At 42.5% G+C, this 16,204-nt stretch overlaps 1 protein-coding gene across 5 annotated transcripts in view; it reads left to right on the top strand.

The window, feature by feature from the left end:
* BRSK2 (BR serine/threonine kinase 2) overlaps positions 1 to 16,204 on the top strand; it is a 308,252-nt gene that overhangs the window by 196,341 nt on the left and 95,707 nt on the right. For all 5 annotated transcript variants that reach the window (XM_080596108.1, XM_080596112.1, XM_080596110.1 and 2 more), the window contains exons 5-6: positions 1,859 to 1,944; positions 15,928 to 16,068. In XM_080596108.1, coding sequence (XP_080452234.1) covers positions 1,859 to 1,944; positions 15,928 to 16,068 — 227 coding nt within the window. The remainder of the gene's footprint in view (positions 1 to 1,858; positions 1,945 to 15,927; positions 16,069 to 16,204) is intronic.

Below are 16,204 nucleotides of genomic sequence, written 5' to 3'. Positions count from 1 at the left end.
ATGACATAAAGGAGCTCTCCTCCTGTTTTTTTGGTGGAGTAGCTGTACAGCTGAGATCTACCCAGCTCTGGTTTCCTACTGTATAAGTGGCTTTGATCTAAGTGCTGGTCATGAGCCAGTTACGCCTACAGAGCTGTCGCCATCAGGTACTGTGTATCATTGAATTCACGGCAGTTGTGGAAGCGCTGACCTGTGTACATACATGTTTATATGCTGAGGCACATACATGAATCCATTAGAGCCTCCTGATATACTTTTCACCAGTTCTTGAAGTAGCTTCTTCCAGAGATCCTAGATGTGGAAGTGGATTTGTCAGATGGCTTTTGAGTCTGCAGCATATCTTTGAAAGAATAAGACTGATACATGTGCAAAAACCCTTTCCTCCATCCTGATACGCAAGGAAGTTCAAGTGTGATGTGGTGCTGGAGTTGCTTTTGTTGTTTTTGTGTGGTGGTATCAAGGAAGAGAGATCTGTGGTGACAACCAGTGTGCCAGTAAACCCTCGTCGTCTTCACAGTGCTGGAAAACTAGCACCTTCTGATTTCCTGTCGAGTATCTGACTTGCACTCAAGGGAAGTTGGCTGTGTTTGGGTTTAATGGAGGATGACATCTCAGGAAATTAAAGGACATCAAGAATTAAGGCACAAGTTCCTAATTACTTGTCTGATCCCTGCTGAGGAGGTGTTCATGGGTGGTTTTGTAGTTTGTTCATGTTTTGATTGTTAGGATAGATTGTTAGGATAGCAGCTTCAGGACAATCAGTTATTTAAAGGACTGGAAAAAAAAAAAAAACCTACCTAGTTGTTCGTGTCTTCATCTTTAGGTCATTTTCTTGTATTTCTGGATTCCTGGAAATTTGTCATGCCTGACTGTGCATTGCTTAGACTGTGTCTTGTTGCAGAGTTTATTTTGGTTATCTACAGTCTCCACAGTGCTACGTTCACTCCCTTCAAGTTAGCCTAGGTCAAATCAGAGCGGTTACAGTGTGGCTTTGAGCAGCACAGAGCAATTTTGCTAGCAGCTGAGGAATTGCACTGACTTCATCTCTAATGAATACCCTTAGTAAATTCAAGTTCAAACCACATTGCAGTCATGATAGGAATTTTGGGTAAGAACAAGACTTGTGCTAATTGCAGGGACTTAGTCACAACTTATTAACTCAGTGTTAAAGACACACTCTTAGAAGTAGCCGTGCTTAGACAGATTGGGAATGGAGAGAAAACACGGTCTTATGCTTAAGGCTCTGAACACCGAGGTTCCAGTAATTGGGTTTAATTTCTTGTTGTGCCTTGTACTTTTTGTGTCACTTCTTTTCTTTCTTTCTCTTTCTGTGCCTCAGTTCTGCAGCTATTAAATCACATTGCTCTTCCACTCTTTGTCTCCCCTACATACACGTCAAGTTCTTCAGAATGGGAATTTTCTTGTATTAGTGGAGTATGCAATAAATAGTGCCATGTGGCCACTCCTGTGCCTGTGGGAGGTCAGGAGAGCTCTAAATGCCGTGCTGGAGCTTCCATACTTTGGGAATTTGTCACCGCTTTGGGTTGTGAGGCAGGAGCAGCTTTGGATGCTCATCTAGCTCCTGCCGTTGACTCCCTTTGGTAGATTTGGGACTTTTCTTTGAACTCTGAAACTTTGCTTTTTTTCTGTTCTGCAGGGCAAGGAGTGCTGAGGGTGAATAAATTATTTTTTCTTAAAGTATCTGATTGCTAAACATTATACATGGTTATAAGTCGAAGAATCCCCAGCATATGTAGAGGAGTGGGAAATGGATAAATGGGAAAAAAATGTATGGCGATACGTAATACGTTCTAATACCTAACTTCTAATCTTCTGTATTTCTTTTTGTTTCTTCCAGGTGGAGCGGGAAATAGCCATCCTGAAGTTGATAGAACATCCCCACGTTTTAAAGCTGCATGATGTTTACGAAAATAAAAAATATTTGTAGGTATTACTGGCTTTTGCCAGAGAAAGGGGAAGGGAAGGATGAAGGATGGGAGGGAGAGGATGGTTTTGGACTCGGTGTCACTTCCAAAAGAATGGGGGGGAAGGGGTTTTCACCCTCATCTGGTCTCCATGTCATATCTGATATTTGAATGAGGAAGGAACAGTCCATATCTTCTTGGCTTTTCTCCTTTTCTTCTTTGTACTTTGCTTATATGATGTTTCTTTTTCTACTTAAAATGGAGGAGAGAGAACAAACCATTTTTTTCTATCAAGGAGCAAGAGGAGAGGAAGGTTTGTACCTGTAAGATCTGGAACCATTTGGAATCAAAACCGTAACAGATTGTTAAGTGAATGTTTTGGATAACCTCCCTTGTCTAATAGTCTTCATTGAATCCCTTGACTCTCGCTGGCAGTGTTTTAAATTTGCCATCAATAATAAATTTCGGTTTTGAGGGCCACTGAAATCTCCTCATGGTTCAGCAGTAAGAGTTAACTAGCAAAGCCTTTCTTTCCCAGATCATTGCCAGTTCCAAGCAGGGATGTTGCCCACAGACAGAGTCATTTTAGCTTGACAGTGCACTAGATATGTTGAATCTGTTGTCAAACAAACAGGCCACATTAATCTTGGCACAACAGGAAAAAAAATCAATGCTCTCCAAATGGAAAAGGGCAAACCAGTAGGGAACTCAATGTTATTTTCAGCTTTTTAACAGGTTATTGCAAGTAGAAGAGAGTGTTTAAAAAAAATTAAACTATTTTTAAGAACCACCATCCATCAGTGACCTCTCCTTAATGTCACAACACAAGAAGGGAATAACTGTTTACCCAAAGAAAGTGTGTTGAATGGAGGTAACAATCCCTCGTGGACTTTTCAGCCAGCCTTGTTACTGGAGCAATGAATTCCTGTTCTAGGAAGTGAGGCCTCTGTGCCAAAGGGTTAGCTTAGTAGAGCAGGCAGTAATTTCTTTTGGATTTCCTGTCCTCCTCTGGGGCAGCGCCTGCCATTTGTGGTGAAGTGGGGTTGCCAGAGTGCACTCGTGCAGGCACGGGCTGGAGGCTGGCTCAGATGCTTTCTGAGCTGGATGCTGAGCGCTCTGTCCTCAGTGGCACAAATGGTCATGGCTCCATTAAACCTGGTTTGCCCCAGCTGAGGACGGAGGCCCAGATGTGATGCAGACTGCTGTGTGTGCAGGAGAGGGATAGGAAAGGGAAATGAGGCTTAACAGCCAGGATGTTGTCCTTTAATCCAGAGAAGAAGGGGTTGGTGCCATTTGTAAGAGTACACGCCTCTGTGTTCTGCTTTCAGTGTGAGTTGGATCAGGCCCCAGGCTTTTCTTCAGTTAAGAGAGAAGGAGTATTCTTTGTGATTCTTGTTTATTTGGATGTTGTGTATTTTAGGTGTACACACACACACACACATGCCCTAACCCAGCGTGCAGCTGATGTGTTCCAGGTAGGTGTGGTATACCCATGTGGTGCAGACAACGTAGGAATACCTGAAGGACAAAGGCCGTGATCATCACTTGGGGTGAAGAGAGGGGTTATAGAGGTACTGAAGCTTTTTTGTTGCTCTGAACACCAGTGAAGTCAGAAGCTGAGCTGAACAATCCTTCTTTCCCCTGAAAGGCTTGGGGCATATTTTGCTCCAAACAAAGAATATCTAGTGCTCAGAGCAGTGGGGATGGTCTTACACCAAGACTTCCAAAAATGACTGCATTTCTTGGCAGACAAGTTGTCTTCCTGCTGAAGATCACCTTGTAAATGGAAGCATCCCATATCTTTAAGCTGTATCTGGAATTCCTGGCTTCTAAAATATGTTGGGCTCAAAATCGGGCTTTGCCAGTGACACAAAGTCATCTTTGTGCCATTGCTCCCGTCAGAGCTGTGTCAGAGCTGCTGTCTGCCTCTCCGCACTAAGGCACTGAATCCCTCTGCTGAAAGACACTAACTCCCTGAAAGTGCCAGTGACTCCCAATACATTTCATTTTTTATTAGTCACTATTTTAAAGAAAGGGCATAATGCAGAGCTGTTGCCAAGCCTTCCTGTTCAAAATTAGAAATAACCATAGTCTTGGATAAAACTAAGAGTTAGAAGAGAGTGCCTGTGGAGGGGTGAAGTGTGTGTGGGATGAGAAGTGCATATGCACATACTTTCCCAAATAATAAGACACTGTGACTTCTAGTTCTCACCAGCACCAAAAGAAGGATTGCTCTCTGGTTGTGGCAGCACCTTTCCATCATGCCTGCCATCTCAGCAGTAACGATAGTGGCATGGTTTCAGAGGAGCTTGTGAATTATGGGTGATATTTCAGATGCCAGAGACTAATCACGATGCAGCACCAGGGAGTATTTCCTCGATTAATGTTAATTTCACAAATCATGTTTGACTTTTGGTTTATGATTTAATTTGTGACAAGGGGCTTTGGTTGAGTAGATTCCTAATGCAACCATGAATCAAGTCCTTTTTCCACAGTTTATTTAACACTGAAAATGAGTTTCAAAAAATAATAACAAAAATTTGTTAACATATCTGTGTTAGCCTAGCAGTCATTTTCCATTTGTTTTGTTGGTGGTGGTGGTGTTAGTGGTTTTATCAAGGTGGTCAGAGGGATGGAGATGGTTATGAGCCCTAAGACTCTGAGCTCTATATGCTGTATTTTGAGTTGTCATACTTAACCATAAGACTGTGGACTGCAATTCTAGATACAGAGGGGAAAAACGCAGCTCCACAGCAGCTCTCTGTATGTGTGCTGATACTCCACACCAGATACACATTACGTTGGCTAAAATAGTATTATTGCAGACAGTTGTTCTATCTTGTATTTGTTGCATGATCACACTGACAGCCTTTAAGCAAGATTGGGACCCCACAGTAACAGGTAATTTAGAAATAGCTATGGGTAATCTGTGCCTCCCTGTCTCCCAACAGATAATGCTAAGGGACAAAACAGCCTGGAAGGATGGGCAGGGAGGTCATCCTCCCATTTTAAAGATAGAGAGTGAGGTAAAGCAGGCTGGTGTGGGGTAAGTCCAGAGCACTCTAACAACTTATATTGCTGATTCATAATGGGGAGTGATCAATGAGCTACCAAAATTTGAGTGTGCACCGGTAATTATGACTAACCAGGTTCAGATGGTCAGGAATTGTAGGGAAATGTAAATAAACTAAGGGAATGAGCAAGGTAACAGCAAAGCTGAGTTTTAGACACGTTCTTTAATGCACAGTGGAGGGGAAACAGTCCTTTAGTCTTATGATTTTTGTGTGGCAAATAAACCACATTAACTGGGGTGATGGTCCTCTTTCCTCTGTGCTACATATAGAAAAGGTCTTCCCTGAATTGGCCCAACATGGAATTTTGTGTAGCAGAGAAGGGAGGAGTTTATACATTATTAACAGCTCTACCACTGTGAATGAGCTCGAGGTTCTCATGAACAGGCGTTGACGATTAAATAAGGGGAGAAAAAGCTGCATGACTGAATGTTTTTTCTAGGATACAATCTGATAATGTACATTTATGCAGTAAACTCAGCTTTCCTCGTGGTCTTATAAAAGCAATTGTCCCATTGTTGGAGGAACTGTTTGCATGCAACAGAATTGCCATCATAGAGTCCAGAGGGAAAGGACCTTCCCTTTCTAAAGCAGATATGTCACATTGATACAGTTTTGCTGGAGAAGTTCTGACAGAGCTGGCATTATCCGTTCAATCTCATTTCATCATCTGTTCGGTTTAAATTAGTGGAGTTTTGGCAGGGAGTTCGAATGAGATAGAATAAAGACATCCTTGGACCACTCTGTGCCCTTTTCTTGTGGACGTTTCTACTAGTATGTCTCGATTCCCTTTCCATCAATATGGCTGTATATATACCAGTAAATTTCTACTCACAGGTGCATGTAGTTATTTGATATATATGTATATATTTATATCCAGGCATTTTTTAATCTTTACGCTTCTGATTTTTTTTCAAATTTTGTCGGAACATTTATTTTAATCTCCCTGTTGTTCAACTTGATCAGCATTTTAAAGAAGAATCTGTTCTGAGAGAAAGAGTGGACATCAGAATATTGGCATCGTCTCCCATTCTCTGAAATGCACCATGCATCAGCTCTTTTTCCGAGCACAACAGTTCCCCTTCTCATCATTCAGCAGGACCGTGCTATCACTGGGCAAGTGCCCAAGCCTCGTTGCAATGTACACAACACGCCACCTCCTGATTTCAGAGGTGAAGGTGCTTCCCAATGAGCCAGATAGCAAAATTAAAATGTCCTCCTGCCCACACACAGCTTACGGTTCTCGCTTAGACAAGACCAGCTGCCAGTAGGTGTCAAAGACTTACAGCTCCAGTGCTGTCTGCAGAGGCATTCATGCTGCCAGTCCTTTCCTGCAGGGTTTTCCTATAATTCTGTTCCTTTTTTGTTAAAAACTAATTGTGAGGTGACAGAGAATGCAAGAAAGAGAAGAAAGGATTCTGCTTGTTTTTTTGTTATCGGTAGCCCAGGACTTTGGCATTCAATCCATCTGTGGGGAAAAGCTGTCAAAAGGCAGAAGGAGGGTTCAGAAAGTTGGAGTGGCTCCAAGGGCTCAGCACTGAAAATTAATTTCTTGATAGGCATGCTTCTTGGTAGTCTGGTCATGGGGGGTCAGATGCTGTGGACACAGGGAAAGAAAACAAAACATGACTGGAAGACAAAACGATGTCCCATCTGGGCCACGGTTAGAAATGAGAGAAATGTTCACAACCAGGCACTTTGGCCCCTTTTCTTCTGCTGCTGAGGTGTTTTAGTACTTCCAGGAATTAGAGGCACGGGGGCGGTCAGAGTTGGGAGCAGAGCCAGTGCGTGTGGGGCCGGGCGTCGCAGGTGGGCCTGGGGCCGCGGAGCTGGCGGGAGGCCAAGGGGAGCGGGTGCTGAGCCCGGGATGGTGTCACGGCCTGCAGGACGCCAGCCTGGCATGGGGTGGTGGTGGTTAAAGGTACAATCTGTGCAACACGGCCTTAATAAGCTCTGCCCAAAAGCCTGATGGTGTCCTCTGCTCACTGCCTGACACGTGAGATGGTGAACATCCGTGGTGTTGGGCCTCTTGGCCTGGCATTGGGAAGCAGGCCCTCAGCATGGCAATTCTCTCACACAAGCAACGGTGAAGGGGAGATGCAGTTCCACATCCTCAGCGTATTTAAGGGCTGAAATTCTCCTTCAGAGAATTTGTGTGCAACTTTGGGTGTATCCAGGCCTTTGTCGTTAAAGGAAAGGCCTCTCAGCACTTAAGAATAAACCCCAGAAGTGTACGGTCTCCGGCAGACTTGCAGTGGTGAGCCGACGCATGGTGGCTCAACTCAGCCCATCCTGCACAGAGGATCCCTCCGGTCTCTTCCGTCTCGTGTGCCCATTCAGGAGATGCTGTGGTGCCTTGGCATGCGTGACTGCTCTCCGTGAAGGCAGTGCTCGAAACACTTTTCATCCCCAGTAAGTCACAGGTACAGAGCGCAACAGCATCAATTCCTGCTACCTCTCTTTCCTCTCCAAAACCCCCACTCTCTACATGTCCAAACAGAATTAGCAACCCAATACGATCTCCACTCAAACAAGCAGATCACAGTTAAACTTGTCTTTTGGAAAAAGAAATCTAATGCGTGCACATTTTCTTGCAGGCAAGGAAAAAAATAAAAAATAAGGAGTTCCTGGCCTGGTGCCAAATTAGGGTTTAAAAATTCATGCCCGCCATAAGAATTTATATAACTTCTGAATAATTTATAGGCTGCGCCAATAACAAGGGGCTTAATATCTGATAGAGATTATTTAATCAATAGAAAACAGTGCAGGGAAAAAGTCGTCAAAGAATTAAAGCTTGTCAGTCAGGGCTGGACAGCTTTTAACCCTTCCTCTGCTATTCAGGTGTTGTTTCATATATATGCATGAAAGGGTGTTTTACAAACGGAGTGGTAGCATGGGAGAGGAACCGCCAGGACTTTTTTTTTCTAGAGGCTTTTCTTTGACAGTCTGTCATTCCAGACAGATCTCTTACTGATTCACCACAGCTTTGAAATGTGTTGAGTTTTCTAGCTCTTAGCTGAAAGTAGTTAGTTTTTGATGAGTCATCTGCTGGGGATTTTGGTTTCCTGTGAGATGGTTCACACTTCAACAGGATTGGTGCTGGTGCCTAGCAAATGACATTTGTGGTGTGGCTCTTTTGGTTTGTGTATGATTCTGTGGCTGATCTTTGTGGAATAGAGCAAGAGCTTTTTACATGTATGGGCTCCAAGAAGTGTAGGGACAGGAAAGAGCTAAAGATATATCTGTTTTTATAAAGGAGATTCCTACTTGACTTGTGTCCCTGGCCTCAGTAATTGCTTGGACATCTGTGTCAACTCCAGATTGTCTTAATCTATGCCATGTTCCCTGGTCTTCATATTGTTATTCTCATGATTTTCATATAATCATCATCTATTAAAGGATATGACAAGAGTAGCTGAACATCTCAGCACATATGGTCATTTCACAAAGTTCCTTACCCATAGGCATTGTACCACAAAGCAGTAAACTCCTGAGCATGGAGGAAATAAGCAGGAACTCCGCTGATTTTCCTTCTTTTTGTTTGTATCTCATCCTGTATAATTGTATCTGGGTTGTACATCTCGTTGTAGTGCACACCTGAAGTTGTGCATCTTAAAAGCTAGCCAGCCCCACATGAATACCCAGTCTAATTTCTGGCATAGTAAAAGCCCTAGAACATCACCCAGTGGTGACTAAATTCAGGCACATGTAGAAGACCAACCTACTTGTTTAGGTTTAATTGAGGTTGTGCATCATATGGGTAAATATTGTACCATTCAATAAAAAATGGAATATTAACTGCTTCCCTAACGGGCAGCTTATCACATGCCCTGATGAACCTGTTGCCTGACCAAAACAAGAAGCTGCATGAATTGACTACCATTCCTAGAGCACCAGAGACTATTCTTGTTACTTGTATTATTTTAGCATTTATAACACTTACCTGAAATACCTTGTGTATGAGCTTTCATCAAAAGATCTCTATCCATTTAATACTTTTATAGTAATAAATACATTTGTATCACCCCAGAGGATCTAATTTGTGTAGCTGTGAATGTCTCATAAATTTTCTTCATCTATAAGGCTGAGAAAACAGGAACTGCATACCCACACTAGGATGTATAGTGATGGGCTGCTGTGGGCAATCCCATCTGGCACAAATTTTAGTATTTCACACCATTCCTGCTAATGGTTTACAGACAGCTTTTCATCTTCTACAAATTATAAGTGGGGTGTTTGTTTTTGTTGTTATTATTCTGCCATAGATATCTGGTAATGCATGATCCTGGTGTTTTCTGTGCCAGACGGTCTTTCTTTAACAGCGTTTTTCCAGGCATTGCTCAGAGCCAGCCTGTTTATTTTGTTGCAGCCCTGCTTTAGAGGTAGCATGTAGCACTGCTGCCTCAGTGGGAGTACTATGAGTTAGTTCTCAAAGTTCCCCAAGGCCTGGGCAGAGACATCCTTTAATAAGGTGTAACATAATCCACCAGGTGGGAAGGAGAAACCATCATGTCTTCACAGCTGTTTTAAGTGATGTCTTTGTAGTGTTGCAGCACAAAGGCAATCTGATCATGGAAAAGACCTTGCTGTGCTGGCACTGGACAAGAAGGGGGTAAAAAGAGAATCTGTGTACCAGTCAGCTCGGAATTCAGATCACAAAGCAACTGCTGGAAACCTCATGATGGGCAAGTCAAGCTGTTGTCAAGCATTACGGCAAAGAACAGTCTTCAGGAATGAGCTGAAGAAAAACAATGACGTAGCTCTGTGGTTAAGAAGAATGGTGTCCTTCCAAGAGTAGGGGATGTTGTGAAAGCGCAGAATTATTTGCCTGGAAATTTAACAAATGCATGGAAATTTAACAAAAGGAGGTGATAGTGGAGATATGGAAGGAGTGGTCAAAGTGGAAAGCTAAGAAAATGATATTGCAGTGATGATCCTATACGTATTTTGAATTGCTAGTAGTAGGGCAAGAATATATCAAAATGAAAGAGAAGATGATAAATCAATCAATATAGAAGTTATCTAGCTAAAATTAGACAAGAATTTTTAACATTTAACAGCCTCAAGTTGCACAAGGGGAGGTTTAGATCAGATATGAAGAAGAATTTCTTCATGGGGAGGGTGGCCAAGCATTGGGACAGGCTGCCCAGGGAAGTGGTGGAGTCCCCATCTATCCCTGGAGGTATTTAAGAGATGTGTGGATGTGGCATTAAGGGACGTAGTTTAGTGGTGGACTTAGTAGGTCAGGTGGATGGTTGGACTTAATGACCTTGAAGGTCTTCATTTATTTGGGAGGAAAGGAAGAAAACTGTACTGATTTTTTTATCTGAAAACAAAAAATTTTGCAAAGTTGTTTGTTGGGTTTTTTTGTTTGTTTTGTTTTGTTTTGTGGGGTTTTTTTTGAGTGTTGGGGCAAAAGCTTTTGGTCTTTTAATTGCTGGTATTGGAATCCCAAATCTTCACAGACCTGGCAGGTAGGTAGCATAGTTGGATATCACCAAAAATATGGTGGATTATGTTTGTTTTGTTGAATTATGTTTAAACATGTTGTTGATCATCCTATATTTACTGATAGTTCGCAGGGGAAAATGGATCATTCACTGTGCTTATAGGAGTCCTACTGACACACAGGATTTGGAAAAGACTAAAATAATTTTTAGGGAAGTGTTTCAGGTACAGGAATGATGTGTCACTGGTGGCCTATAGGCCATCGTAGCTTGTGATCCTCAGCATACAGGCCATTTGGGGTAATAAGGAGGACAGGTATAGTGGTGGTTTTTTTGTTTTGTTTTTTTTTGTTAAATTTCTAGTCTAAGTTGGAGAACAAGCCATAGTCAGCCATGGAGAGGCTGCTGTAAGATAGAGAGCTGTGAGGTCTCTGCTGGTTCCTGATACAGCCAGAATCTGAGAGATGCAAAGGTGGCTTAAGGCCATTTCTCTATATTCATCTTGGCTCCTCCATCTTTTTTACATGCAGAAATTGTCCCTCCTTTGCAGTACTGTTTGGTTTCTGTTATTGTTTGTTTACTGTTTGGGTCTCTGAAAGAGTAAATAAAGTGAAACAGAAAGAAGGAGAAAAGAAAGAAAATAGTCTAGGGTTATTACTTTCCTAAACTGTGTGCATGCTTCTGATTTGGTATGTCGTGGGTCATCTGAGGTTAGGAACTTACTAGCTTTTACTGGGGAAGTGGTGATGCTGTGATGCAGATGGAAAGATGGCAAAGGGAATAGATAAAACACAGCTGCATGCAATCTCTCAGCTCCCCTCCAGCAGATGAAACCATTTTTGCATTAAGCATTTAGCTTCTTTGTCTTGAAAAACTGAAGTGTTGTCTCCTTGAAGCTCAGAAACTTCACTAGAGATGTTTTGTTTCATGTCTTGGCTTGTAGCAGGGGCATGAAGAAATACCATGCAAGCCTTGTGCCTTGGTGTCCTTATGAAAGCAAGCTGTGGCCTGAAAAAACTTTTGCAACCTCTTAAAGAATATATCTAGTGAGGAAAATCATTGACTGAGAATTTATTTTTAACACCATGTGCAATAGGCTTCATATCAAGCTGCAGAAGCCTGTTGGTTTCTCGCTTTTCCAGTCCTAGCAAGCAGAGAGGAAGCTGGTGGGGACAGCATCAGGTAGAAGGGGCAAGAGACAACAGGGACTAAGCCCAGCTCAGATACTGAGTGACTGTAAAGAACAGGAGGTAATGCTCACAACGGTTGTCTCATGTGAAATGCAAGGATTAGAAGAGCTGGTGTGTGCCTGGAGCATCCAAGAGGTGAGAGCTAAGTGCTCTTATGGAGTCTTTTGTCCTAATGTAGCCTCTCTCTGTATTATCCCTGCAGGTGGGGTGCCTGCTGCCAGCCTTGCCTTTCCTTGAGCCTTCCTTGCGATGGCAATTACAGAGCAGGGCTTGTTCCATTTTTACAGTGGGAAGACTGATGCCATCAGTCTTACGTAGGCAGGATTTAAAAAACGCTTCCTTCACCTGTAAGTCACTTTTCATCTTCTAATGTAATAGGAGAGTAGTGCTGGCAACTCTTCTGGGTTTTTAGAATTCGTTCCCTTGCTCTGAAAAAATGGGAAAAACAGTAGTAGAGTGAGATGAGAGCATGTCGTATCTGGGAAAGATAAAAAGGGAAGGAGAGACACAGGAAAATACTTCTTAGTGTTTTCTCCCCTGCAGGCTCTATGCTATTTACCTTCTCCTAGGTCCTCCAAGAGCTGGCACTGGCATGCTTCCAATCCCATAGCACTTTACACAAGTAAAGGATTTTAGTCACTGGTGTGGACTCAGGAGATCTGGATTCTCTTCTGTGCCACAGATTCAGGAAAGATTTTGTGTCTGTACGCCTTATTTTCCAGCCTCTGGCATAATGCTCTTTCTTTCATTTGCTCTTTCTGTTTGGCTTGAAAGCCTTTCAGAATGTGTATGTTTTTCCTTTATGGAGTTATTCACATAAAAATAGAGAGAGAGACAGAAATATGTATACATAGTAATTAGTGGGGATTGGGTAAGCTGCATGGTGGTGGTTAGAACTGGTGCAACACTTGGGAATGTTGAAACCCCCCTCGCTGGCCTGTTTGGAAATAGTGTGTACTGACTGCTGCTGTGCCCCGTCACGTGCCAGCAAAACCTTGGCTGGCACCGAGATGGAGGCAGGTGCTGAATGGTGTCCTTGTTTAATCAAAAATCTCCTAGTTGGGGGCTATCCTAAAAAAAACACAACACAGTTGTACTGGAGGGAATAGGGTTGGCGGGTGACCAGCTGCAAATCTGAGCTCAGAAATGCTGGATGCAACATAACCACGTCGTACTAGTGGAACAATCCCTGCAGCATTTATTTCTTGCACTTGACCACTAGGGAATGTGTTTGTCGTCCTTCTAACTCCTGTCACGTTAGGGGCTTTGTCAGATCAGGATACATCGTCGCTGTGCTTCTCTATGTCCCTTAACTTGTCATAGGCACAAATCTTTTTCAGACGTTCTCCCCTGTTCACTTGCATTATTATATCTGGTGCTTCTGGGTGGCAAGCAGAAATGAATAACCTTGTAAATGCTCCCTGTCTTTCAATTTGTTTTATTTTTCGTACAACATGTCAGTGCATTTTTGTCGAGTGTTTTTAATAAGATGAAGTTGATGAAAATAAATTGCTTTGCAGTTCCTGCTGTGGGTGACAGAAATGCTGGGTCTGTAATTTTCCAAAACCATGCATTTGAAACCAGTGGAGAGGGTTTTCTGTATGCCTGTAACTGCAATCATCTTCATGAAATTCCTCCCAGGAAAAGAAAACAGCTATCAGTTTGAATTTTGGGGGCAAGATGCACTGCTGTATCCAGCTTCTGCTGGGCACAGTGAGAGAAGGAGCTGTCAAGGAGAATTTTAGGATTGATTCTGTGCCAGGTTTGGGTCTGCCATATGGGATACATAGCCAAATCTGTCTCTAGTATGAGAGGGAGAATGAATTATATAGCAAACACTCGTAGGAGAGTGTCTGTTAGCTAGGATTTGGAAAGCGAGGACTGGGACTTGAATTTGTGGACAGCCCAGTGCCCATGGCTACTGCATGTCAGCTTTCTTCTGAGTGTTTCAATGTCTTGCTGAAAAAACATAATGCTAAGGAAAGGTGGTCTCCGTATTATCAGGGTGTACTCAGCAGACAGTCTGGCCAGTACCTATCTCTTCCAGGAGAGAAGGTAATCCAGATATTCAAAATGTGATTTTTGAATCGAGATTTTTCTTTTTTTTTTTTTACTCGTTTTAATGAAAAATTGTCAATACTGTCATATTTTTAGAGTTGTTTCTATCTTGTTAGAAAATGCGGAAAATATAGTTATGATTCCCTAAAATTTTAGAAATTCATTTCATTGTCCACACTTTTGTGCTTCCGTCCTACTCACCTAGCTGTCAAGACAGTGTTAATGCCCGTCCCTTGCTGCATTCTCTGCTGCATTTGTGTAAGAAAGGGAAGTGCTGTCAGATGGCTCTGGGGCTCCACGAAATGCTGTCTCTTTTTCTGGCTGGGATATGAAATGTGGCTGGTGCACAGGAGCTGCTGCTGAAACTGGAGCTCACGTCCCACTTCTGCAACTTGAAGGCTAATGCCATTATTGTTAAGCCAATTTTACCTTCCTCAGACCAGCTTGTACTCCTTCTCCTATTCCATCGTTTTGGAAACTCTGAAAACAGGAATAATTAAGCCCCCAAGTTTATGAACTATTCCCCTCTTCCATTCCAGAGATTTCCTCAGAGATTACATTGCTTGAGGTACAGAAAAACAGTATCCTGGATTAATTTTGTCATTGTCCTCTGAAATTTGAAGAGTTGGATTAATACCAGAAATAAAACTACTTTGCTGTACAGCAAAGCCTCGAGAGATGGGGATCATACTGCACATACTGACCAGCCCGATCTGTTGTGCTGACCACACTGAGCCTTGTTGGTATAAGAACAGAGATGCACACTCCAAATTTGGAAAAAAAACTCCAATTCTTGTTTGCAAGTTTTCCAGTGATGGCTCTCAAACAAACTGCCAAAGGTTTGAAGGCCCCGTTGCTTTATTGCCTTACAGAAGTCACCTTTCCAATCACCTGCCTGGCCATGCTGCCCTGAAACTGACTTCAGAGGAGCTAGGCAGTGAAGGGGGAGTGTGGTTCTGCCCCTCTTACAAAGCTGAAGGGCATAAAAGCCAGCTGAGCTGCTTGAGACAAAGAACAGAAGTGAATATTCAGTTTTAAAAAATCATTTGTTGTTTATCATTGTCATTCCAGACCCTGAGCAATAAAACCAAATAATCTCACTGCATAATTTTTCATTCTGTATTAGAATAGTATATGCTGGGCAATCAGGCAAGGAGACAGGAGAGCTCAGAGCAGCAGTGGAGATGGAAGAAGTCCATGGAGGTTTCAAACAATCCTCTTGCCAATAGAAGTCTATGGTTTAGTCCAGATTATATCTAATTTATTTTTAAATGTTTCAGTTGATGGTGTTTGTGCCACTCCCTTAGGGAAACTATTTCCTTTCCACTATTACGCAACATCTCTAGAGATTTGTTTTAATATGTTTTATTAAATTTATTTTATTTTTTATAAGTTTTCTTCTGCTTGGCTGCCTTTCATTACACCTGCTTACAACAGGAAGATGGTCCATCCATGGCAAGTGCTTTCCTTCCCAAAGATTTCACTTTTCTCTCTTTGATTGTTAAGAGTGCTGTGTGAGGACTGGGGTTTTCCTCTCTTGCTCCTAGGCCCCTGTTGTGCCACATTTATTCACTCAGTTCTTCACATGTGAGTTGGGGGGGAACAGCTGCTCCAGCAAATAACTGCTGTTCAGCAGCAAGAGCTGAAGCCCTTTATTGAGGCTGCACACATGTAGTTCTTTTGATCTTTTCTCATAATTTAAACTATTCACCTCTTTTTTCCGAACTCCCTCTAGTTTGTTGACATCTGTCTGGTTCCCAGGTGTGTAAGACAGAGCAGTACGTGAGCACAGCTTTGCCAAGGCTGTTTTATAAAGGAACTGTCAGCTTGGTTAGGGGACCTGTGCCTTCCTAGTATGCAGCCTCACTCCACAGTAGGTATAAGCACATCAGCTTATACCTGATTATTCTCTTCTTCCCCTCCTGTTTTCTTGGGTCATTTTTGGCTTCCACATTATCTCTCACTAGACTACGAAACACCAAATCCAACAAATCAGTGAACGCCTGATTAGTTTCAAATCATTTGCTTGTCTAAAGTTTGCAGAACCCCTGTTAATCTGCAGGGGCACCTGTGTTAAAAATATTAATCTCCCCTGATTTTAACTTTTTAATCATTTTCTACTGTTCTTTCCAGAAGTGTTCTCCTTGGCCATGTGTAAATAGAGGTGTTTATATAACTGTGTGTGAGAGGCTGTATGATAGCTTGCTTACAAAATCCTGGCTTTGTCTTTTTCTAGGTATTTGGTGCTAGAACACGTGTCAGGTGGGGAGCTCTTCGACTATCTTGTAAAAAAGGGAAGATTGACACCAAAAGAAGCCAGGAAGTTCTTCCGACAAATCATCTCTGCTTTAGACTTCTGCCATAGTCATTCAATATGGTGAGTACAGCCCTTTCCAGCAGGTGTTACCTGTTCATAAAAGCACGTGTTAAAGGCATCTTATTTCTTGACACTTTTATTTACTATTAAGTAACTAATGTTGTAAAGCTCTAAAGGCATTAAGTGCTGGCATATT

The sequence above is a fragment of the Anser brachyrhynchus genome, assembly GCF_964034855.1.
Source record: "Anser brachyrhynchus genome assembly, chromosome: 5".
Classification (NCBI taxonomy): domain Eukaryota; kingdom Metazoa; phylum Chordata; class Aves; order Anseriformes; family Anatidae; genus Anser; species Anser brachyrhynchus.
The sequence above is the reverse complement of the archived record's forward strand: the minus strand, read 5'-3'. Positions and strand labels throughout refer to the sequence as shown.